The sequence below is a fragment of the Ceratosolen solmsi genome, unplaced genomic scaffold, assembly GCF_000503995.2.
Source record: "Ceratosolen solmsi marchali unplaced genomic scaffold, CerSol_1.0 scaffold63, whole genome shotgun sequence".
Classification (NCBI taxonomy): domain Eukaryota; kingdom Metazoa; phylum Arthropoda; class Insecta; order Hymenoptera; family Agaonidae; genus Ceratosolen; species Ceratosolen solmsi.
Window position 1 is genome coordinate 1,642,551 of NW_011948437.1, and position 26,286 is coordinate 1,668,836.

The 26,286-nt window shown below is 30.5% G+C and overlaps 3 protein-coding genes across 3 annotated transcripts; 1 reads left to right on the top strand and 2 right to left on the bottom strand.

The window, feature by feature from the left end:
* Positions 1–1,628: 1,628 nt before the first annotated feature.
* LOC105365287 (probable phospholipid-transporting ATPase IF) lies at positions 1,629–8,157 on the bottom strand. The gene is made up of 18 exons (XM_011503403.1): positions 8,116–8,157; positions 7,868–7,972; positions 7,492–7,746; positions 7,092–7,253; positions 6,444–6,742; positions 5,716–5,930; positions 5,341–5,627; positions 4,696–4,875; positions 4,461–4,611; positions 4,252–4,394; positions 3,916–4,155; positions 3,456–3,598; positions 3,209–3,368; positions 2,782–3,090; positions 2,386–2,572; positions 2,144–2,289; positions 1,944–2,047; positions 1,629–1,866 (listed from the first exon to the last, which is right to left on the bottom strand). Exons 1-18 carry the CDS (start codon positions 8,155–8,157, stop codon positions 1,629–1,631), a joined length of 3,366 nt encoding a protein of 1,121 aa, XP_011501705.1.
* LOC105365231 (2-oxoglutarate dehydrogenase, mitochondrial) lies at positions 8,148–19,319 on the top strand. The gene is made up of 14 exons (XM_011503337.1): positions 8,148–8,535; positions 9,710–9,819; positions 9,930–10,211; positions 10,532–10,742; positions 11,123–11,300; positions 11,594–11,849; positions 12,145–12,290; positions 12,479–12,668; positions 14,059–14,280; positions 15,845–16,121; positions 16,621–16,706; positions 17,149–17,448; positions 18,057–18,341; positions 19,069–19,319. Exons 1-14 carry the CDS (start codon positions 8,247–8,249, stop codon positions 19,267–19,269), a joined length of 3,033 nt encoding a protein of 1,010 aa, XP_011501639.1. The 5' UTR covers positions 8,148–8,246; the 3' UTR covers positions 19,270–19,319.
* A 2,992-nt stretch (positions 19,320–22,311) lies between these two features.
* On the bottom strand, positions 22,312–26,286 carry Upf3 (UPF3 regulator of nonsense mediated mRNA decay). Its single transcript, XM_011503339.1, has 6 exons — positions 26,077–26,286; positions 25,566–25,980; positions 25,258–25,409; positions 24,447–25,155; positions 23,368–23,720; positions 22,312–22,883 (listed from the first exon to the last, which is right to left on the bottom strand). The coding sequence occupies exons 1-6, from the start codon at positions 26,209–26,211 to the stop codon at positions 22,674–22,676; spliced, it is 1,974 nt and encodes a 657-aa protein (XP_011501641.1). The 5' UTR covers positions 26,212–26,286; the 3' UTR covers positions 22,312–22,673.

Below are 26,286 nucleotides of genomic sequence, written 5' to 3' on the forward strand. Positions count from 1 at the left end.
AAGAAAAGAAAAGAAGAAAAAAAAGAAAAAAAATGCGGACATAGGAAAGGAGCTGCATACTTAACTGTCCTTCTTCCGGGAATTCACCAGTGAATCTCAAAATAAGTGAACGACAATGTACACTTATGAAACGCACCGATCAGGCGCAACATCGACAACATATATTGAGAAAAAAAATATATGACAGCTTTCCGTTTTAAATGACGAGTGCATGATTACTGAACGAATTTCCTCATAAATATTGAAATAATTAAAATATTGATATATTTTTTAAATATACATATATATTATTATATATCCCGTAAGAAATACGATGGATAGCAGATGAAAAATTGTTACAAATTAGTAAAACATAGGTATTGTGAAATCGTGTGATATTATACATGTACAATATGTCATATAATTTATTATTTGATAATTTAATTTATGAATTCTATATACATAGTAAGTATTTTAAAAGATTTGCAAAAATAAAAAATATGGATTTCCAATATGTAACAACACTAACAGTTCATAATTAGTTTAACAGAATATATTATAATTGTTTTGCATAATACTACTTTATTATTTTTTATAATGAAGATTCGTATAATATTCCTAAGAATTATTGCAATAATTTTAATTTTAATGCAAATGAAGACTTTTTCTCCGTGTTCGTGAGAGAAAAAAAAATAATAAAATCAGAAATGATATTGTATAAGAAAATATATTGTATAAGGAAATTGGTACAAGTAAAGTAAATGATATGAATTTAATTATATTCTATCATATTATATTATTGCATATCATCCGAATTATGTATATATGTGTGTGCACTTTGATAACACTAATAATTAATCATTTGCGCACATTTATAACCATAAATTTTTTTACAAAATGTGTCAGAATAAAGATTAAATAAAAAACGTTAATCGTTATTTGCAAAACGAAATGTCAAAACATTAAGAAAATAACAACAAAAATAAACAATTTATAAATACTTGATCATTAAGATTACCAGTATGTTACAGTAAATAGCTTAGAGATATGAGATCTTGCAACACTGAATGGATTGGATGTATATTTTTTAAATTGAAAGTGTGATGGTTATGCTTGTACAAATTTTAATAAACTTAAAACTTAATTTATAAATTTCGTATAAAATTCTTTAATATTGATTGTACATCGATCGATGCGTGTGAAATTTTTTTTTTCATTGTAAATCTAATTTCCTCATAGATGCTTACAAAACTGTTACATTTCCATAAGAATATAATATTTATTGTCGTAGAATTTCACAATAATTTTTCATTATTATAACTAAAAAAAAAAAAACAAAAAAAAAATCTTTGTTGTATGAATACTGGTAGTATATAATTAAAGTCAATTAAAATGTTTTATTGTCATAACAAGATAAATTTCCTCGCCAAGAGCCATCAGTAGCAGAACGATGATTCTGAAAATAAATATAAACGAATTATCGAATTTGAAATTTCCTTATTCCTGGCAATAAGGAAAATGGCTAAAAATATACAATCTGTTCATTCAATAATAATTTACATTTTTAGATAAATGTAATCTTGTGAAAAAAATATTTTTAATGAAAACATATTTTAAGATCTAATGAGTGTTTAGCAATTTATAAATAACTAGTAACTTACAGGCAACGTGGATGAAAGTAATTCAATTTGCGAATAAATTAAATCATTAACATTATCCTCTTTAGTCTCTAATTTTTCTCGTAATCTCGATGGTCTATCACTTTCATAAATACCAACAAGTAATGCAGGAATCAAGGAAATTACAATTACTAAAAAAGTTAACAGCCAGAATGTTGGAGAAAGCAAAAGTTTTGGAAAAACTCGAAACATGTCTCCATCGTATTGACTGAAAATCGTATTAAATTAAATTAGATAGAAATTAAAAGAAGATTAATAAATGCAAATGGTTAAAATTTAACGTACAAATTCCAATAACAGTAGATAAATGCGAAAATAAAAAAGAATAATTCTGTTAAAATTATACTTAATTTAAATGGAAAAGTCCAGTAAGAGCTAATGATTAGTAGCTGTAAAAATAAATTATAAAAGATTATCAATTATTTTATATTAAAAAAATTAGCTAGTTCAATTATAGCAAAATAAAATAGAGAAAATATACAAACTTCTAAATTAATAATTAATATGACCAAGTGAAATATACAGGTACCGAAGCACCAATGATCCGCTGGTGTACTATCGTACAAATTTATTGGATTGTATTTCCAATAATAAAATGGAATAAAATATATGGTACAGGTCTGCCAAATCGCTGAAAATAAATATAATATACAATATAATAAATTTATATACATATATATATATATATATATATATATATATATATATTTATTATTAGTATCGTTACCTATTATTATCCACCGTATAAATTGGCTTGTAGATAATAAATAATTCTTTTTATGCAATTGATATAATTGCGGATACTTTAAGAGCTTATCATCGGAATAATTTTGCTCAGAAATACCGTAAATAAGAATTGGTATAGAGGAAAAAAATATATTAAAACACATTAAAAATATACTATCGTAGAGTACCTGTAAACAAATGATCAATTTAATATTAAAAATCATCGCAAAGTATTGTGAGATCCTAAAAGCAGTCTACGAAATGGCTATATATTATAGCAATTTTAAGAAAATATGAAAAAAGTGAAACAGTACGGGCAGAAGAGAATAATTAAGCTAATTGCAAGAAATATTTATCAGCTCGTTGAAACGTAACGTTATATAAAGCGTGAACCAACCTGTCCTGAAAAGCCATTGTAAATACTGAAAAAGAATTGAGGTGTAATGAAGACAAGATTCTTGTAAAAAAAGTACTGCGTGAGTTTGGCCACTCTGAGGTAATACCAATGTCCGTGAACAAGAAGAGCCCTCTCGAGGTGCATAAATTTTCCAAATGCGAAATCGGCGCTCATGGCCGCCTGTCGACCCTCTCTACCCATAATACCAAACCCCACGTGGGCCTCTTTAATCATGGACACATCATTGCCACCATCGCCGATCGCAGCGGTTATTGGTCTGCTCGATGCCCGTTTAATCAGCTGTACCACCTGCTCTGGAAAAAATAGTCCTCCGGCTATTTATTTATGTTAATAATGCGGCCGAAATTAATGCTATCGATACTCGCCACACGACAGAGCAAATCAAGGGATTATGTTACAATATCACCTCGCTCTTTTGTAAGGGCGACATGCGGCAGCAAACCACCGCTTGGCAATTCATCGCGACGGTTCGCAATAAGCCGGGAAAATTGTTCAAAGCCAGTCCCAGACTCGTCCCATCGAGCAGCAATCCATAGTGCATAAACGGCTGGATTTTCATTTTTCGCCTGGCAAAATAGAGAAGGTGCGTCATTTTTTTCAAAAATCTTTCAAAATAATACGCTACGCATCAAACTGCATTATAAATTGCCTACTCGAAATTTATAAGATTAGCGAAACATAATTGCGACGAGTGTACATTCACGAGTCTCATTATCTCCGTCCTTTTTTTAAACTGACCGCAGAAGAATGCGGTATTTTCCGCCGTTTCCGTCTTATCTCCCGTTAATATCCAAATCTGTGAAATATCATACGTATCTCTCAACAAGTGCCTAGACACCTGCCATTAAACTAAATTAATCATATCACATACATAATATTTATATGAATTAGTGTAAAAACAAACAAAAACAACAAACAAAAAACAAAACAAAGAGAAAAAAAAAAAAAAAAACTAGAAGATGCTCGTTAAACTCCATCGTGCATAAGGTAAATAATTTATAATTTATACGAAGCTTAACACTAGTTTTCTTTTTTCTTTGCTTTTTTTGTTCTTCTTCTCTTTTTTTGATCCAATCTGTCTAGAAATTGAAAATGCTAAGAAATTAAAAGTACTTTGATCCCGGCAATACGAAGCTTTTTCATTGCCTTTGGAACGCCTTCTTGAAGACGATCCTCAACTGCGGTTACTCCTAATAAGGTCAAGCCACCTTCGAATCGAGCGTAAACACGATCGATATAATCAACTCGACTCTTATTAATTAATTGCCTCGCTTCGCGTACAATTCTTGTAAAACGCTCGTAGTCCTTGTCGGCAAATTTCTTAAATCCAACGACCAGTGTCCTTAATCCTCGCTAAGCAAATTATAGTTGGAGTGTTTATTAATCAAGTGTCTGGAGGAAGTCCATGAAAGAAGAATATGTCTCGGGCATTTAAAATTTTACACGAACCATGGAAAAGTCGGCTACGTGAGATTTCGCTTCCTGTATTCTGCCATATTGAATTAGCGGGAAGACGGAAGAGTCAGCACCTTTGCAATATAGCCAGATGATACCATTGCTATCTTTAAGTATCACAGACATTCGTTTTCTAACTGAAAATTAAATAAATTTACTATTTACTATCGGTTTGGGCGATAAATGTGAAAGGAGCATTTTACCAGATGTGAACTCGAGAGTGTCGAGCTTCTTGAAAAACATTCTCGCGCCTTTGGCGTTAATTTCTATTGTATTGTCAGTGATATCCCCAAGATAAACAACACCGCATCGTGCGGATGCTTCAACGAGAGCTTTCTCATCGGACGATGCCGCCTAGGAAAAAGATTGTCAATAAGCACGAGCGTTCCCCTCGTTTAAAAAGGACTTTTAAACATTATCGCTATTCTGCTATGTCACCTGATATTCCGGCAAATCGGGATGCATCATGAGAGAACTGTTTACGGTTGTGATTTTTTTTAAGCGAAAACTTTCACGATACTCGGCGCGACGAAGCTGTGCTTTGGCTTTCTGTGTCGGAGGTGCAATATGTACAGTGTGGCACAGCGATATACTTAACATAAAATGCCAAATTTCTTTCTGATAAACAAACATAATAATAGGATAGCTTACAATTCAGAAGATGAATTCTGAAGATATTTGTCGATAAAGTAGGGTATATTAATAAGATTTATCAGTAAAGTATGATGAAGAAGAAGAAAAATTAATTGACATTATTTACAATTCTTGAAATTTATTTTATTTTTTTTTCTTTTCGTCAACAAACGAAATTAAATAAACTTGAATAAATAAAAAAATGCTTAATTAATATTCTTTAGTAATGACGAAAAAGTGCATGAATTTTTCAACTTTCAACTATATAAGAATAGAGTCAAGCTTAAGTGTGGGTAATTAAAATTCTAGAAATTATTAAACTTTTGATATAACAATAATGTCAAGCTTAAGTATGGTTAAGGAAAATTCAAGAATACAATCATATTTTGTTTGGCATAATATTTTAAAGCCCATTTAATAAATATTCCCATAGAATGATGTAGTGCTTACAGGCCAATTATTAATCAATTCGGCATCCTCCTCTCTTCCACTGCCAGGAAGAAGATATAAATTTCCACTGCAATCCTTTTCAAAATAAACTTTGCCGTCGACGAAGCATCTTCGAAATATCATCAAATTATCCGTAAGAGTGCCAGTTTTATCGGTAAAAAGATACTCCACTTGTCCGAGATCTTCATTTAAATCCGAGCTGTTTACAATCGCAGCTTGATCACTAATTTCGTCGTACATTTCTAAATCCCAACTAAAAAAAAACGATCCCAGAAATTTTTGCATTTCTGCAAGACAAATAATGAAATAATTGTAAGGCTAAAATTTACTTAAAAACACATATGATTATGTAAAAAATAGTGGCTTGGGATTTACCTATTGTTACATAGAGAGAAATAGGCACGACGTAATTAAAAAGAAGCGTAAAGGACAAAAAATCAGTTAGAACATTTCTTATGGGGAAGATAGATAGTTGTCCAAGATAAGTGCTCCAAGTAGCTTTACGCGCCAGTATTATTTGCATTACAGTGCAAAACGAGACTTGTAGAAGGAGAAATAACATAAAGATCCAAAGATACTTATTTATCGACCTGAAATCACGAATAAATTCCTAAATGTATTTCGAAATATTTAATACGCACGACACAAAGGATAAATATCCTTTTCATCAAACGTCATCAACATGTTTTCTTAAAAACAAAAACAAAAAAAAAATGGCCACAACAAAGAATTTTGTTAAAACTTTGTAATAATAATGATAATAATAATAATAATGATAATAATAATAATGATGATAATAATAATAATAATAATAATAATAATAATAATAATAATAATAATAATAATAATAATAATAATAATAATAATAATGATAATGATTAATAATAATAATAATAATAATAATAATAATAATAATAATAATAATAATAATAATAATAATGATAATGATAATAATGATAATAATGATAATAATAATAACAACAACAACAACAACAATAATGAAAATAATAATGATAATAATTTTCTCTTATCTTTTTTCTTTCTTTCTCTTTTATGTCGCAAAATAGCAATAAACAGTGAGTATAATGATTCGAAAATCTAACTTTTCAATGGTTGAGAACTTGTTGATGCTGATTTTAGAATTGAGAGAGAGCTTGGTATCTCGACCCGTGTAAACAGCGCAACCGACAATGTAGTCCGTGTCCTTGAGCCTCGAACCTCTCAGCAGGATATTGTCGACAGTCAGAGGTACGGTATTTATCATAGTAACGTCCTCCTCCGTTCCACTAACCTCTATTCGACCCTCGAAAGCGTAAAGATTACCCATAGGCGGCTGGCACGTTATCCTCCCTTTCATCGATACGATCTCAGGAAGCTTAAGATTTGCAAGTATTTTCGGCACCTACGATTACAATTCGCCTACTTAATCTCTTTGTTTAATCTATATTTTTTATAACAATAATAATACCTGGGATAATGGCCAATGAAACGTTTTGAGAATCGATAATATTAAATGAATAAAAATGATTTGTATTACGATACAAGATTGTTCTCAAATATATAGAATCACTGTTGGTGAAATAAAGCTCATTATCCTTACGCGTTACTCGATACTACATTAATAAATTAATTTTTTGTTGTAATTTCTAGTTGTCATTTGCTTTAAAATACAAGACACTTGAATTTGAAAAAAAAAATATAATAAAAAAAAAATAATTTTTTATTCGTTTTTATATACCTCTAGTAGTTACCTCTAGTATTTTTAAATTTGTCTCGCCATCGAGGTTTGATGTAGTCACGTAACATTTTCCAGAATGCTCGCTACTGTGCAAGATAACAAGATCGCATGGCACATCGCTATCTCGATTCACCCTTACGAGATCACCGACAACAATTTCTTGACAGCGTATTTCCTATAAGCACGTACCTTTTAACCTCTGAACATTCCAAAGAAAATTAAGAAAAACAAGAGATTGAAATCTTAAAGCTTATTTAAACTCTCATGCTTTAATGATGTCCACTTAAAGCATTAAATATCCTCCATGCGTATATCCTTGATAAAGAAATATTTTTTTACCAAAGCCCTTTACCCGCTTTATCAATATTATCCATATTGCTATGTCATGCAAGTATAATTACAAGCATAATTACCTGGATACATCTACGACGAATAACCGAGACATAAATATTATTAACCCTTTTATCGGATCGATAACGAAGGAAGTCTTCGTAGCCCTGCTTACAAGCTGTAACTAGTATGACAAAGAGCAATGGCAATGAGCTTGTAAGTGGAGAAACGGGGGACTCGATACTCATGGCCGTAATTGCACTGAGGAGGAAATAAAAATTTCCTATTCGCCGAAATTGCTCGAATAGATTCTTCGGTATGAAATTCCATAATGTGTACTAAAAGCCAATGGTAATTAATTAATTCAACATCGATCATTCGTAGTTGTTACAATTCTTAAATAGGCGCGTTTAATCAATTGCAATTGATATTCTCGTTCGAGGCTAATCTCTGTCTTACCTTAGTCGATGTTATCCTGTTTCGAGGAAAAGGGCTCCGTGATGCTTCATTATTCCGCTCGATCTCGACAACTCTGCATTCTGAGGACACGGATCTTCCATTGCCCTACAATAAAATTAATTAATTATTTATTTATTTATTTATTTATTTTTTTTTTTATTTTTTTTATTTATTTATTTATTTTTTTTTTTATCATTGTAAACGACCTGAAGTGCATATTATAAAAAATATCAGGGAGAGCGAATAACACGGAACAACGTCAGGCCGTCGAACTGCAACCTCAAAATCATAACTTCAAGCGCTTACAGTTGTATCGAAGAAAGTGGCCTACATTTCTTCTCGGCTATTAAATTCAAAGTAAAGGATCAAATGGATTAACATGCGTCAAATACTGTCGGCCCCGCTTAGGAGCTGCACGCGAATCATAACCACGAGCGTTCGTTGGAAGTCGAGTGAGTCTTTCCTTACAACGACCAACAGCCAATATATCGAATACCTCTACAAAAAATGGCAAAATGATCCCAAATCTGTTCCCAAATCATGGGATGTTTACTTCGGTAAATTCAATGCCGCTGCCGCTACCGCTACCGAAAAGCCAGCCTCCCTCAAGGTCTCCTCCAATCTAACAACCGTCCCATCCAATCTGATGCCTCAGCAGATCAACGATCGTGGGTGTTTTTTAATAATGTGAATAATGTGTATATATAATGTGTCATATCGCAATAATCCGAATGAGTGACACATACAAGACGATCGAAATAGCTTATTTTTTTCTCTCGATATTTTTATTTTGAGTATATCATATCTATTTTAATGCATATATTTTTAAATGATATTTTCTCTCCAAAAATCACCAATGGATTTATTATCTTGTTTTTATTGAGATTATTACAATAATATTATTGCAAAAATTCGCCAAGACTATAACGTAAAAAAAGGTCTTTACGATTGCTCTCTCTATAAATTGAATATTTTTTCAAACTCGTGAAAGCTTCACTGCCAAAGCAGCATTCAATTTATAATAAATTCACTACATTGGTATTACGAAATTCTTAAAAAAAAAAAAAAAAAAAAAAAAAAAAAAAAAAAAAAAAAAAAAAAAAATATACAAATGAATATATAACGGTAGTTTTTAAATGAAATAAAATATCGGTAATATACATAAAAAAAAATAATAAAGTTATATATACATGTGTATATATATATATATATATATTTTTTTTGTGTTTTTGTTTTTGAAACAGCTTTATTAATGTTAGTATAGAAATATAATAATATTGACATATATTAACGAATATATGCTCGTGTGTGCGTGCGTGTGTATATAAATGTGTATGTAAAAAAAATTTCAAATATATATATATATATATATATATATTTAAAAACTGATATTTAAATTTTTTATATACATGATTAATAAATGTGAAAAATTAGTAAAATGAATAAATAAATCGATAAATAAATTTTCTGAAATATAAATGTAACACTTAATAATAATTATATAAATATTAGGTTCTTTTCTTGCATGTAAATTCATAAATGTCAATATTTTCATAATTGAATAAATTTTGTTATTAATCTCTGTAACTAGGTTACGTTTTTCAAAATGTCATAAATCCTCTCTATAAAATTATAAGCAAATTACTTTTATGATAGTGTAAATGTTAAGAGCTTAATTGAAACGTTTTTATTAACATCAAGTATATTAAAATAATTAATTAAAGTATAGAATTTTTGGTTTTTAATTGGTTTAATCAACGCGTACGGGAGAATAATTTTAGAAAAATTAATTTTGATTCTTCGCATAAACTAATGTATTTATACATTTATTTCAATTTAAAGACAACTTATTGACGAAACCGAGGGTGAGATTAAAATCAGAAGCTGAGATACAAGGCGAAGCTTTCCTCGATCATACGCTACATGTTAACTCCCTTATCAGAGCATATCAGGCAATTGTTTTATAAATTGTTTTATTTTAATAAGAATAAGAAATTTTCAAAACATTACTATATTTATTAATTAAACATAAACAACAACGAAAATTAATTTTTGTAAAAAGACTCGAGGACACTTAATAGCAGATGTTGATCCGCTCGGTATACAAAATCCCGAGTCAAAGAAACTTCGTGGGACAAGCGATTTGCCGCCGAAAGTCGTTGTACGCGAACATCTCAAGGGCATTCATGAGAGTGATTTCGATCGGGAATTTCCTCTAGGAATAATCACTGCTATTGGAGGCGATAAGAAAAGTCTGCCACTACGAGAAATAATAAAACGATTGAATAAAGTCTATTGCGGTCATCTGGGCATCGAGTATATTTACATACACGATCCATCTGTTGTAAGAAGATCAATGTCCTTTATTCTATTACATATAAGATGAATTTGCAATTGAAAGAGAACTTTATAGAGATAACACGTAGATTGTAAAGTCGTTTCGATTATAAGTCAATACCTTGTCTCTTATGGACTCTTGGACTTTCTATTTGAAGTTCCGAGCAGGATTTTTTAAGTTAATTTCAATTTGATTAAACTTGAATGGCTTCGATTGTTTAAAAATAAAGCGAATTAAATCGATCGATTATGTATATCCTATCGCAAATTATGAAATTACTTTTTATGCGCATGACAGTCATTTACATAGTTGATAATTCGAAATAGTTGGACTGGTTGTGCAATAAGTTTGAGAGGCCGGGAGCGTGGGAGCTTGAATCCAATCATCGCATATGGATTTGGAAGAATATAATGAAAGCGGTAACTTTTGAACATTTTCTTGCAAAAAAATTTGGACCCGAGAAGCGATTTGGATTGGAAGGTTGTGAATCTTTCATTGTATCCATGAACCAATGCTTAGAAAGCTGCGCAGATCATGGTTGGTCAAAACTAATGAATACACGAACTTTTAATACATCTCTTTAATACTCTTAAATTTCAAATACATATTAAAAATGCTTTAATAAACTTAATTTAATTCCTATTATCCTCTACATTACAATATGAAAACTAAATTAGAAAGTATCTATATTTTTTATTATATTTATTATATATATATATATATATATATATATATATATATATAAAAGGGTAGATTTTTAATTAGTAGAGTCGATCGATCCTTGCGGGGCCGAATTGTGATTTTCATTGAATTATCATCTTTAAATAAATTTTTTTATAATCATAATCTTCACAAGTAATTGTCGATTAAAATGTATCGTAAAGTGTCGTAATTATTGTCTTGAAATATGTTTGCAGGAGTGGAAACAACTGTAATTGGAATGGCACATCGGGGTCGTTTGAATACATTAGTCAACGTATGTTCAAAGCCATTACATCAAATTCTAACGCAGTTTAAGCCTATTAATATCGAAGGATTAGGATCAGGAGATGTAAAATACCATTTGGGAACTTATACTGAAAAATCATTAGAAAGGTTAATGTTCACAAATGTATAATTTGATAAACATATGTGTGCGTCGTTGTATATTACTAAAATCTTAAGTTTGAATTAAATTTAAAATGCTCTTTTACTGAAAAGTGCTTAAATAAATAATAATAAAAAAATAAACAAAAATTTAACACGCAAAACAGATAATACAATAATATAATTTATTAATTTTCGGTAAAGAGATCGTTTAGTATTCATATGTTCTTGAAGATGTAGCAAATTTCATAAAATGAAATAATGAAAATTCACGCCTCCGCTTATATTATTTTCGATAATAGAAGTAACAAGAAAATACATACGACGATAATGGCAAATCCCTCGCACTTAGAGGCAGTCGATACGGTTGTGATAGGTCGTGTCAGGGCAGAACAAGTCGATAAAGGAGATGCAAAAGAAGGAATAAAATCTATCGCTATTTTAGTCCACGGGGATGCCGCATACAGTGGTCAGGGTATTTGCTACGAAACAATGCATTTGACTGACCTTCCAGATTACACGACCGGTGGAGTTCTACATATCGTCATCAATAATCAAGTAGATTGATTAATCTTTTGGTTTTTTGTCAGTTTTTATTTTATTGTTTTTTTTTTTTTTGTTTTTTTTTTCATCGTTAAATTTCCTCCCATACGTGATCGATCCTCTTCGTATTATAACTCTTATTATTACATTCTTCATCATTCTCATATTATAAATAATTATTTAATGTAAGGTTTAAAAAAAAAAAAATTAAAAAAAAAAGAAGAAAAAAAAACAATAAGCTTGTCCACAAGCAACAAGGTGTAAAATCATACACGAGACGAAAAATTCTCTTCCATTCATTTTGCTTTAGATTGGCTTCACAACAGATCCACGATATTCGCGTTCGAGCCCACACTGTACAGACGTAGGCCGAGTGACTAATGCGCCAATTTTTCACGTTCACGCCGACGATCCAGATTTGGTTTCCTACTGCAGCAAAGTCGCTTGCGAATACAGGTAAGCTTATTATAGTAATATTAGCACTCGTTAAATCAATAATAAGTTTATTCGCACTCAGCGCTAAGAGACGGTACCTGACTTAATAATAAATGTAATCATAATACAATCTATATTATATTATAATCGACCTAAGATAAGACCTAAGACTAAGATAAGAATTAAATATTATTATATTTAACAATAAGAGCCGAATTTCATAATGACGTGGTGCTTGATATCGTGGGCTATCGCCGAAATGGACACAATGAGATGGATGAGCCGATGCTTACTCAGCCACTAATGTACAAACGCATTCAATCCCATCCTAATGTACTGAAAATCTACAGTGATAAACTGCTCAAAGAAGGACTCATCGATGAGCCATTTATAAAAGAGGTGCGGCCAAAAAGCATTTAAAAATCTTATCAGCCATTAAAAACTTTTTCTCCTTACAATTATTAAAATTGTATCGTTCTAATCCATTAGCGTAGCTTAGCCACAGCACTTCCATTCAAATACATTCGTAATAGATAAAGTGCCGTCGTATTAGCGTGATGTTCGAACGATGTAAATTCATTATTGTCAAAAATTATGTACTATTAAGCGCGAAAAGTATGAGGCATCATGAGGTAATGAATGAACTCAATTTTCATATAAAGATTTCATAAATTTGATTGGCGCATGAGCTCATGTATTGTCGCATTGAAGGACTACGTGATTAAGCGCAGACATAATACCTTATACGCTGCACGTAGCAGTGTTTTCTCTCTCTCTCTCTCTCTTCACTCACTCACTCACTCACTCACTGTGCATTGATTATCCGGAGCAAATCTTTTGTCTTTCCTTTTCTTTTGCTCTTTTGCTTAAATGAAACTATTGTAGCTTGCCTCGCGTTTCATTATTCTTTTCCTTAGGTAAGCGACAATGAATAGTCTGAGTCAGAATCAACGCCAAGCTCGATACAACATATTGTATAAGAATTACAACCTTCGCTCAACACACGTTTCACTTGTGACAGAGTAAAAAATTTTCAAAATTCCAACTATTGGTAATTTATCCGAGATAAAAATAACGATCTCTGTTCACTTAACACTGATTGATATAATTATTACTATTAATAGAGTAGGAATTTTATTAAAAATTATCATTTGAATTTATTATCGTTATTATTGCTTCATTTTATAATTTTTTTTTCTTTTTTTCTTTTTTTTTTCTATATTAATATTACTACGTTATATTGTACATGTACGACCGTTAGTATTGTTGAAAATTTTATGTAATGTAAAGCAATCGTATTTAAATGCATACACTTAACTATCATTTATAAATTAGTGGTTTATTTTCTTTTTCTTTTTTTTTTATTTTTTTTTTTATTTTTTGTGTTTTTCATCAATTTTTGCAGTAATCATTCGCAATTATTTTTAACTAATCGAGCATAATTCGTTACATTTAATTTGTTACATTTAACATTAATTAGAGTTTATTTTAAATATTTATTAATGAATTGTACCATTTAACTTAATCTCTTGTACTTAAAAGTATACTTATGATCGTTCGAAGTAAAAAAAAAAAACAAACAAAAAAAGAAAAGAAAAAAAAAATTAAAAAAATAGAAGAACAAAAATTCAGTACTTAACTGTCTACAATCAATAGCAATTGAAAAAGGAATATTCAAAATACTATAGTAGAAATTTGTATTTTGTATTTTGATTCTTCAAACACTTGTTGATGGATATAAAGGAAATGAAACTAATTTTACTAATGTAATTGGAAATTATTCGCCTAGGAAATGGAAAAATATGAAGCATACTGCACATCCGAATTTAGAAAAGCTCAGGAAATCAGTACAATGCAAATATCAGATTGGCATGATGTGCCATGGACGGATTTCTTTTCCAAACAAAATGCCAAAAATCCAATTCCCCATACTGGTATTAGTAAAAAAGATATTTTACTGATTTGTCAACGTATTTCCGAACCGCCGGCAAACATCAAAGTTCATTCAATGGTACAGCAATACTTATCATCATTATCTTCTTAAATGTGATATTATTTTGTGAGGCTTAATTGGTGGTTTGTTTGATGTGTGATATAACATTACAAACAGTGCATAACAAATGCAAAATAGCACTTTGTCACATTGTTGTCAGAGTATTAAAAATAAAACACGCGCTAAGAACAAAAGGCAATATATTTTATGTAGATCACGTAATACCGTTTGATTTTCAATTTATAAAATCAAGAATAATAATAATAGCTACTTCACTTATTTTACAACGGATGTAATTACGATTAACTTTTAAATATTTATATTATCTTTTATTTGGTAAAATATGCTTCATAAATATTATTATTTATCTTGAATTTATATATAATGAATATACTAAATAGTAAAAGTTCAATATGAACAAACGAGACTTCAAAATTTTCAATTCATCCAAAATATTGTAAAATATGTCCTTTTACAATTACGATAAGCAATGTAGAAAAAAATAATATTTTTAATTTCTTAAAATTATGTATGTTACTTCACTATACTTGCTCGTTAAATTTTCTGAATCATCAAATGTTGAAACGATTGTACTAATAAAATACAACTATTTCCAATGATAACTAATCTTTAATTTTAATTAAATTTGAATATTTGAATTTTCCATAAAGGACACGAAATTAATAATGATTAATAATGCTATTTTTATCGTATTGCCTCTACGCTTAACGAATTTATTATAATAGAACTTTAAAAATAATAAGCTTTCCCATGCAAATATAATAAATTCTAATAAGCTTATTATGCAAACAATTAAAGAATCTACGAATAAATTGAGATTAATCGTGGAGATACGTAACAATTTATATTAATATAGCTCTTACATGATGTAAGAAATCAACATTCAAATATTATTCTTCCGATAATTTTGTTGATATAATAATATAAGTGAAACACTCGAATCAACATCAGACTCGCATGCACGATAATGATACATTTAATGAATTTTCGTAAAAGTAATTGTTTGCTCAAGGTTTCTTTATTGTCATCATAGCTCGGTTATGCATTTAACAAAACCATTTGACTCGTACTCGATGAGCCATGTACGACTATTTAGAGGCTTAGCGGATCAAGAAAGTTATTCGCCTCTAGATTCATGTCATCGTTTAAGCAAATAAAAAGTCAATGTCTTGTAAAATTGACGATTACATCGACACGGTATTACTACCGCTCGGAAAATTTTTTCCTACTACTCGCATACACGGTACAAATAAAAATAATAGTCCAAGTTTTATGGAGCCTTATTAATCATTCGAATGGCACACGTTTGTCAACCTAGTTTGACTACGAACTTCAATTAACACGTTTTAATACGTCACTAGTTGCTAGTCTTGGTTTTTCCTTTCTTTTATTTTTCTTTATTTTTTAAATAAAGTTGTAGTCGTATCGCCCACTACATAAGCCATTTTTAATCTGCCCGAGAGCTCGTAGAATTATTCTAATTTCCAAAAGATGCATTGGCCAATCTCCCCGAACCAAACCGACGACCAAAGACACGATATTTAAAAAGCACTTGCCCCAGGTCTACCGATTGCTAAACAAACGCCAAAAGCTGATAATGTCCGAGCACATAGACTGGAGTATGGGCGAGTGCCTGGCCTTCCTCAGCCTCCTCAAGGACGGCCATCACGTGCGTCTCTCCGGGGAAGATGTTGAGCGCGGGACATTCTCCCATCGAATGCACATAATCCATGACCAGGAACGCGACAAGACCTGGGTGAATATGTTGAACAACGTATTCCCCAACCAGGCGCTCTACACCGTCAGCAACTCGTCGCTATCGGAGTTCGGAGTCTGTGGTAAGGCAGCCGTGGAATGCGCGCCTCGAAACGAGGTTGCGACCTCAAAATGGCGATTTTATAATGTGCAGATGCCTAAGAGCGCCGAGATCTCTTCTTATTCTCGTAACTGACTGTAAATGGCATTTGCATTAATTAAATAATTACGAGCATTACCTAATGAAAAATCATAATTATAAGGGTATTATAATAGTAATGATATACAGCGAGTACGATCGGCTCATTATCTCGTATCTTTTATTCAGATACGAGACAGTCAGATACGAGAGTAATTGAAATATTCCGTTCGTAGTGCAGTGTACTTTTATTAATAAAAGGAATGAAAAACTAAAGCATACGATTCCTTATGAAACCAACTCGAAATGGTTTGACCGCTCTTTGTATTATAAATTCGCCACTTGATTGCACATCCCATGAAAACATGCATCCTTGCGTGTATATTTATAATTCATTCGCAATCCTTTAAAACGAACACTTAAATTACATAAAATTTACCAAGGTTTCGAGCTTGGCTACTCAACGTACAAACATAACTCTCTTGTAATATGGGAAGCCCAATTTGGTGATTTTGCCAACAGTTGTCAGGTAATGAATACGACACGTTTCTTAATTGCTTTAATTTAAATTTACACTTGTTCAGATTAGATTGTCCGTATTAAATTATGTAGAGCTTGCTAATTGTATTATGCTATTATTCATTAAAATAAAATAAAATAAACAAATAACAAATAATAATCAATGGAAAAAAAAACTCAAATATTAGATATAATATATTTAATCCATATAAAACCATTTGTGTGCTTTGTGTTTTTGCTTTGAGTTTTATGTAGAAACGTTTAATGTTTACGACAATAAAATTATCCTTAGTATCGCCAAGCATGATTCATTCCTACAGCAGTCCACATTCTATCGTATAAATTAATTAATTTTTTAGAAATTATATATCCGAGCGAATATAATAATAATACGCCCATATTGACGCATCTTATCGTGATGTTAAATAAAAATGAATATTTTGCAAATGCAGGTGATTATCGATAATCTGCTGTGCTCGGGGCAATCGAAGTGGGGTAGACAAGTGGGCCTCGTAATTCTGTTACCTCACGGCATGGAGGGTCAGGGCCCGGAACACTCGTCTGCGCGGCTCGAACGCTTTCTTCAGCTCTGCGACGACGACGTTGGCGATTACGAAGTGAACGAGAATCTCGAGAACGCGTCTACGCAACAACTATTCTACATCAATTGGATTGTCTGCAATCTCACTACACCGTCTAATCTCTTTCATGTTCTGCGCAGGCAGATTCTCATGCCTTTTCGCAAGCCGTTGGTACGAGCATACTCTGACAATTATATAGATTATTAATGCTTTCTCAACAGTATTATACAATTTTCCATCGCGTCTCTCTCTCTCTCTCTCTCTCTCTCTCTCTCTCTCTAGTCTTTAAAATAATTCGTACACTTTTATCGATGATTTTAATCAATTTCGTCGACAGCTTTCTTTCTGTTCTCTACGAACAAATTTAGACAAAATTAAGATAGATTTTTCTTTCGTTCAAGCTTCTATAAATATCTATCCAGCTATTTCCATATAATTTTTCTTAAATAAGATAAGTTAAAAACATAAAAGAAAAAGAAACATCGTGAAAATAGATAGATTTCATTGATTAAACAATGATTATTTTATGTAATTCTCATAATTACAGATTACTCATACGTTAATATTGCCATTGATTTAAAAGATTTGAAATTGGCTTAATATTTGTAAATAAACAATAAAGAATAAGCGTCAATAGAGCGTGCCTGTGGATGCCGATAGATAAGGCGGGCTTTAGGTGATTAGCCGCGTGATAAGAGCGACGAGAAGAACTACCTCCTTCCCTTCTCTTTGCTTTGCGATCGTAAGCGATAAGAATAAAATCCCGATTTCTCGTGTAGGTTATCATGACCCCGAAATCGCTGCTGCGTCATCCCATGGTACAGTCGACGTTCGACGAGATCGGGCCCGATACTCACTTCGAGGCCCTTATCGCCGACACGATTGCTAAGCCCGAGAGCGTGAAAAAGGTCATTCTTTGCGCTGGCAAAATTTATTATGAACTAGTCACCGAAAGAAAGGCAAGGAATCTCCAAGATCAGATCGCGATTTTAAGAGTCGAGCAATTGTGTCCATTCCCCTATCACTCGGTCTCCCAGCAAATTGCTAATTATCCTAACAGCAAGGTAATAAATGCACACACGCACACGCAAACACACACGCGCACGAAAACACGCAAACACACACACACACACACACACACACACACACACATACATGTAAATATTTTTTCATTTTATTTTAATGTTTTTTTTTTTACTATTCCCAGCGCATTTGTTTATCGAGATATTCAATTCTTAAAGTCAAATTTTTATTCTTTTATTGATCTCAAAGTGCTTTCCATTGAGTGATATATATCTGATGTAAGACAGAATTTGTTAGTTGTTCTTGCGAATGCGAGCCGAAAACGTCATTGAAAATACGAAAATACGTTTAAAGACCTTTTTAAATCATTTAAATGCACTAAATAATGGTCGATAGCAATCGTTGCAAATTGCTTTTGTATTTTTAAATCATTCGATGTCAATAAATTGCTTTGTTAAATCATTGCACTCGATATCGACCACCGAATTATTTTTAAATTATAATCACAAGCTTAGTCGCGTGTCAATAATATGTCTTGCGACATTAATTGCATTACTACAATCCTGCCAATATTGTATAATCAGAAACATATTGCTCATCGTTAAGTATTTACTGTGTCCTTAAAGCCACACGTATTAACATTCGCGTAAATTAAATGTTCTTACGAATTCCACAACATCGCATCATAAACCTTCGCCTCGACAGCCTCTTTAATGACAATGAACATTCAATGAAACATTAATTAACTTGATTGTAATGCAACCGAAGGTAATGTGGGTGCAAGAAGAGCACATGAACCAAGGTGGTTATCACTATGTTCGTGACAGGATTGCGTTCGCTCTCAAGATACCCCTTGACAATGTGGAATACGCAGGTAGGGCGAGCTCGTCTTCACCGGCAACCGGCAGCAAAATCATCTTCGACAATGAGACCCGGAGCCTTCTCGACGCAGCCATGAAATTGAATTGAAAAACCAAATTCAAGATCGGCAATTTTTACGTTGCACGACACAACCGTTATATATATAATTTATATATACGCATATACGTTATATATACGCATAAAAAAGAAGAGATAGTGAGATAGTGAGAGAGAGAGAGAGAGAGAGAGAGAGAGAGAGAGAGAGAGAGTATCATTATTAGCCATGTTTTTCGATTATTGAATTCAAATAGTTTAAATAGTTCATTCAAATAGTAGATTTTTCATTATCTAATAATATTAAACGTATGATTTTATAAAATTTGTAAAACTGTTGTAATTATTTCGATAGTAAAGTTCGTCTAAGATATACATAAATTTTACTATTACGAAATTGTATAAAATTGATTTTATCAATATAATTAGGATTGTTTAAATAAAGAAAGCCAATTGTTAGAATAAATGATTGAAATTGTAATTAAATGATTTATTGGTTCTAATTTGCTTATTAAATATTAAAGTTAAGTAAACGTAAATTTTCATATACCATTAGAAAATACGTAAATAGATATCGATATGAAAGTAAGCTGAATATTATTTTAGATATAAATACATTGCAAATAGAAACTTACACTTATTTCTTACGAAACTTCTATTTTTTTTTTCTTCTATCATTACAAAGTTTTATTTAATTACATTTACATATTCGCAATAACATTGTTCAAAATTTATTTTATATTAATATTTATTTCAAAGTGATTATTATGTCAATTATTTCAAAGTAAAAATTATTATTAATTCTATGCTAATTATTGCATTCGTGTAACACGAATAAATTGAGACCTTCATAATCAAATCCAATTATTCATAATTTCTGAACAACAAATAAATTAGTATTGGCATTGTACTTATTTTTTGTACGAAATTTTCGTTTCGTACTCGAAATTGACGCTTCGTAATAGAAAAATGTTTCCTATATTTGGAAAACTTTTATGCAACATTCATATTTATTTTATAAATCGTTATGATTATTAAATTTTATATTTTTACGATCTATACAATATAAATTGTTATGTTATATTATTTTATTTATATGCGAGATTAGAAAAAAATTATTTTCATACTATCATTAAAAATTGCAGGATTTAGTTTTTAAATAATATTCAAAACATTAACATTCATCGATTTATAGGTACAATTGAAAGTTAATTACACTTATTATTATAAAAAAAAAAAACATGTATCTGAATGCATACTTATTTTTAGATAGAAATTATGTAGGTGTATATATTCACATGAATCAACTTTGGAAATATAACTTAACTACACGTGATATAATCGTTTAAATGCTGCTAATTAGCAAATCATTCAGGATCGAATAGTTAAGAAACAGATCCGATAGATCTTATAATTATATTAACTCTATCCCATATTAGGGAAAAATATGTTAATTTTTTTTTTTTTTATAAAAATACTTGTTTAAAGAAATTGGAAAAAAAATTATTCAATGATGTTTAGTGTAATAAGAGAATAAAAAGAAGGGAATAATATTTGGCAAAATACAAAATACTCACGTTCTTTAATTTTGCATTTTGCCGATCAACGCAAGGATTTTTCAAGAAACAAGTCGTGGCTGATTAAAACGTAAAAATGAGAATTATTATTAATGAAATGTAAATATTCTAATGAAATTAAAGACAATACAATATCAGATCATTACGTTGTAATATACGGAAGAATTACTTCGACGTTTGTAGTACAAAAAGCTAAAATGGCTTATATAACTGTAATAAAGTAAATTTTCCATCATTATTGGCAATGATTCTAGAACAAAATTGAATCTCTAATAAGCGATACAATTTTCTAATATTAATACGTCTTCATAGTTGTTAAATTTTCTTGAAGTTACAGTTATAGATCATAGAATAAAAACCAATGTCGATGTCACATACAACGAACAAAGTGTTAATATTTTATCATTAGACATAAAATAATTAAATTTTTCTACCATTTAATTAAATGAATAGTTGAATAAAATCACGTTTCCAATATCATCATATAAAATGAAAATTAATGGCTAAACAAATATATCTACACGTAAAATAATTTCACACGTAAAAATATAACAAAAAATAACAAAAATTGTCTAACAAACCGATATTATATATATATATATATATATAATAGATATATTATGAAAACATGTATTTATTGTCATTGTTCACTTATATTCGGCATAAATTATATATTAATTAGTACATAAAAAAATATCGTTTTTGTGTTGATGTTCCAATTTATTGCTTACCATCTGCCAGATTTTCCAAATTACTCCAAATCACTTTTACTAACCGACAGATCGTTATTTTTATTTATAACAACTTGATGAAACGACACTTGTAGGAAGGCAGCATTTTTCTTTGTTGGGAAATCCAGTTGTAACGAAACACGCGTACACTTAGTGAATACTTGTGACTAACTGAAGCTTGATGCGATATTGATAACTCGCTCGATTTCTATTCTTTAGCGGGTAGGGATGTACACGGCTACATGGATTTACAATTACGCGTTTACGTCGAAAGCAAAAATTTTATCTTACAACTCATCGATGCGTGAGACAAGCTGGAATAGAATAAATAAGGTAGAAAAAAAAGCAGAAGATTATATCGTATAAAATCCAATAGTTTTTTTATAATATTCTCAAAACCATTAATGATTTTTTTTTCTTTTACTTTTTTAACTACGACGTTATTCTTATTTATAATTTATCTATCAATACGGCAATACTTTTTACAAGGATCTCGTATACGTTGTTTTTAATTATCTATTGCATTGTCTCGTGTTACGTTTCACTTAAACATTCGTTATAGCGATAAATTACGCGAGGCAAACGTTAATATATTTATGAATTTTTTTTTTTTTTTTTTTTTTGTATTTCGGGAAAAGGTAAGGAATAAAATTTAAACGTGTTAATATAAAAATTTATGACATATAAATATAATAAAGTATAATTATTTTATAAATGTAACTACGTATTTTGTATACATATTCACATAAAGTATACAATGTAATAATACAAGTACTATGATAGTTAATCTGGAAAGTCAGAAGAATTTTAAAGGGGCATAAACAAATAAAGAATTTGTTTTTCACAAAACTAAGCATTCACAAGTCGACTATACGTTCTTCTTATGTTTCACATTTATTCGCTCCTCATAAAACTTACCCAATACTAAGCTTTTGTAATAATAAGATTACAATGAAAAACACATTATAGTAAAAACGAGCAAGTCCTTTCACGCAATGATTATTGGAGATATTATTGACACATAAGTCGTCAATAATTTGCACAGTCCTTTTTATACAGAAGAGTGAATCAACTCCAGTTTATCAAGTAAAAATACGAAACAGATTACGTAAGTTATGTCCGTTACTCCAAACGCACATAATTACATTGATTACGATATATCACGACTAACGCTTCTTTTAAAGGTCATTGAGCGAACTTCAGAGCCACTTGGTTTATTAGATTTATACGTAATTTGATTTCCACTGGGGGTTGGACTTTGTGAGGGGGTTCCACGTTCTTCGTTTCCTTTTTCACGCTCCATGCGCTGTTTGCTGAATTTGCCCATTCCTGGCCTGTATATTTCCATTGTTGGCCGATCCTTTAAAAGCAACGAATTGTCGAATTATTTTTAACGAAATCTATCGAATATACATCGAATATACGTATAGTATTATAGCAAATAATTTTTTTTGCTAATCAATGTCAAACAAAAGTGCTCGATTTCTATTTAATATTGGGCTAATTGAAATTTCTACCTCTAAATTAGATAAATTACCAATGCTTTACAGCCATAGATTATCAGTAAGTAAAATATCAATTTTTTTGTTAAACTCTTAATAATATTACTTAATACGAATACCTTCGTTATGTAATAATTTAATATTATATATCAATAAGATTATAAATTAATGCTCAAGTAATTTTCTTTAATATCGTTCATTCATTTTCTTTTCATTTATTTACCTTGGCTCTTGAAATTAAATGCGCCGACAAAAGATTAAGACTACGACTAAACCAAGAGATTGCTTTATGCTGCTAAAAAATTATTTATCTAATTTTAACTAAATTTTCACGAGACTCACCTTATTTCTAATCCTCCGTTCTAATCGCGGATCTTTCTTATCTTTCTCCTTATCACCCGGTTCAGTCTTCTGCAAATTATTTTCATTTCCTCCATCCAAGGATTTGTGACGCCGTAGGCAGGTACCATCGTGATCACGACTATCTGCATCACTACCACCACCCGAGCCACTGCTTCCGCTAACTTTTACTCCTGTTCCGTTTTCTCCTCCGCTTTCTAACGAACTACGTCTCTTCGTTATTCGGCATTTTGCTGAACTTTTTTTATCAACTAACTCCTCAGACTCTCTTTCATGTACAACATCTTTATCATTGTCTTCTTCGCTAATTGACTGTGTAAGACGCTCGCAAACATCTGTAAAAATAAATGTAACCATTATACTTCGGAATTGTAATTTGTTTACATATTACGTACAGGTGGAGGCGAGTGTATGTTCTATAACGTTCAGTATATATTCTTTCAAATGATAAAATTAGGAACAAAAGAAATTCAATAAAAGACTTTGTTTTTTTTTTTAACTTCATTAACTCCTTTACACGATTCATATATGTACAATTTTACCAAAATTATTCGTTTGCATATTTGAATAATATTTAGAATATTCTAAAACTTTTACAAACTTCACATCAAATTATAACAATAAATATAATATTACATATTTCCTATTGCTTAAATACAATAAATATACTATCTATTATAAACTAAATTTAAAATAAAAAGTCATCTAAGCTTTCACGCTAACATTTCAATGGAATTAGTGGTATTAATAAAAATTAAAATTAAAAAAAAAAAAAAATGAAGAAAAATAGTTATTTTAAAGTAGCTCTGAATAATTTCATTATTAAAATTACAAAAATTCAATTCGCAAATATTAAAATATTGAGCAAAATCTGAACATAAATTTTTTTAATCGTTACATTTCTAAACTATGTAATAAATATAATAGAAATATATGATTTATAATGATAATATTTTGTATAAACTTAAATTATGTTTATTTACATTCACTCGTAATTTTATATAATATTAATTTCATTAATTTTATAATAGTATGTACTTTTTGAAAAATATAATAATCACCTTCGAGTTTCCTATCTGATATATCCTTACTACTGTACGAATCTGCTTCTTCTGTAATCAGAACTATTTCTGTTGTACTTACACGAGATATTTCACTCGATTCCTCATTGTTTGTCGATGCGTCATCATTTTTCGCACCGTCAATGGCTATCCGATTTTTATATTTACTTTTATACTCATTATCGCCTTTCTCTAATGAATTTAGCATACACATGTCTTCATCGTCTCTACCTTCGTTATCATCTGCATTACCATAACTTTCATCAAAATCTTTAAAAGCTGACTCTATAGTTTGTTTCTTTTGTATTTCAGCTAATCTCTTTTTCTCCTGACGCATTTTTTCGTAACTTTTGCCACGCTTTTCTTCCATTTTACGATCCCTGTAGTTTATTTCCTCTTTATCATAAATTCGATCGTCCTTCAAATGACTTTCACGTTCATCTTTTTTGATATAAAACTTTTTATCCTCCAGTTTCTTATTTTGTTTTATGTCCCTTTCTTTAATTCTATCATCACGATCTCTGAAATTTTTCGTTGAAAGCTTGATATCTCGATCTCTGCTCAATTTATCTCGATACCTATCATCCTTTTTATTTCGATTTTTCATGTCCTTCAATAGCATTCTCTCTTTATCATCCTTATTTTCTTTATTTTCTCTGTTTATCTCCCTGTCTTTGTCCCTTTCTCTATCTTCAATGTTTTTTAAAACCTTTAAGAAAACATTTGGAAAACAATATAATACTAATAAATTTGCATATATGAATTATATTGAATTTATAATGAAAACGATAAATTGGCATTTCTTCCTTACTTTAGATACCATCGGCTCGTCTTTACTTCTTTTTCTATCTAAATCTCGTCGACGCTTTTCTTCGCGCTTCTCATCTCTAAGGCGTTGTTTTTCTTGTTTTCTTTGTTTTAAGAAATCTAAAAGTGGCGTTGTTGTCACCCTCTTGGGTGTATCTAATAGAGGGAAATACACAAATTAACAACGTATACGAGTAATTAATGACAGCGAAATAAGAATTTAATCATTAAACGAAGTATATTTTATATTTTCATTTAAAGGGTATATTTATTTTATAAGGATAAAACATTGTAAATTTAAATTTAACATACGCTCTGACAGTTGAAATGAATACTCAGTTTTTGGTTGAATATTTGTTGCATCCACCTCCTGATTTTTCAAACTTTCTAAAAAGGTCATATAATACGAATCGCTCTCGATAGTTCCACATTTTAGATCTTTTTTTTTCCCCACTCTTTTCTTTGGTACTCTTTGAAATGGCGCATACTCGACTACAGCTGCAAATTCCATACCCTTAACATCCACAAAAACATAATTATCAAACTTTTCACGAAATCCAAAAATATCTTGCTGATCGATGAAATCAATGTATGCTCTGGAATAAGCATACTGTCCCAACGACATATCTGCTTTTGCAAAGTACATATAATTATATTCCGGCAATGGAGAAACTTGTTCTAAAAACTGTTCTTGTGTCATAGTTGGGGGTAATCGTCGAATGACAACCTATTCAATGTTAAAATCATTAGATGCTTTAAACAATAAAAGCTTAAAGCCATCCATTGATAAATATAAAAAATACATTTTTGGACAGAAACTAACCTTCGTCATGGGTCGGCATTTCTCTTTTTTTCCTTCTTTAATTTTACTACTTTCCGAAGCGACGTTTGTAATATTTTGATCGGTTTGTTGAGTCGTTACTGACGTTTCAGTCGACTGTTGCGTTTCCTCCGTCATATTTGCTCCGATATCTTTGAATAATAAAAAGAAAAACCACCTTAACCAAGCTATACGTGCATGTCCAAGTAGACA

What these genes read in the sequence shown, in the direction of transcription:
- LOC105365287 (XM_011503403.1), bottom strand. Translation starts at nt 8,157, where the DNA reads ATGATTTTGAGGTTGCAGTTCGACGGCCTGACGTTGTTCCGT. An exon ending in ACGTAGCCGACTTTTCCATG is followed by an intron (nt 4,156 to 4,251) that starts GTTCGTGTAAAA and finishes TAATTTGCTTAG; the next exon opens with CGAGGATTAAGGACACTGGT. An exon ending in TTCGTATTGCCGGGATCAAA is followed by an intron (nt 3,599 to 3,915) that starts GTACTTTTAATT and finishes GATATTTCACAG; the next exon opens with ATTTGGATATTAACGGGAGA.
- LOC105365231 (XM_011503337.1), top strand. Translation starts at nt 8,247, where the DNA reads ATGCGTCAAATACTGTCGGCCCCGCTTAGGAGCTGCACGCGAATCATA. An exon ending in ACATACACGATCCATCTGTT is followed by an intron (nt 10,212 to 10,531) that starts GTAAGAAGATCA and finishes AATTCGAAATAG; the next exon opens with TTGGACTGGTTGTGCAATAA. An exon ending in AGAAAGCTGCGCAGATCATG is followed by an intron (nt 10,743 to 11,122) that starts GTTGGTCAAAAC and finishes ATATGTTTGCAG; the next exon opens with GAGTGGAAACAACTGTAATT.
- Upf3 (XM_011503339.1), bottom strand. Translation starts at nt 26,211, where the DNA reads ATGACGGAGGAAACGCAACAGTCGACTGAAACGTCAGTAACGACTCAA. An exon ending in AATGCCGACCCATGACGAAG is followed by an intron (nt 25,981 to 26,076) that starts GTTAGTTTCTGT and finishes AACATTGAATAG; the next exon opens with GTTGTCATTCGACGATTACC. An exon ending in ACGAGCCGATGGTATCTAAA is followed by an intron (nt 25,156 to 25,257) that starts GTAAGGAAGAAA and finishes GTTTTCTTAAAG; the next exon opens with GTTTTAAAAAACATTGAAGA.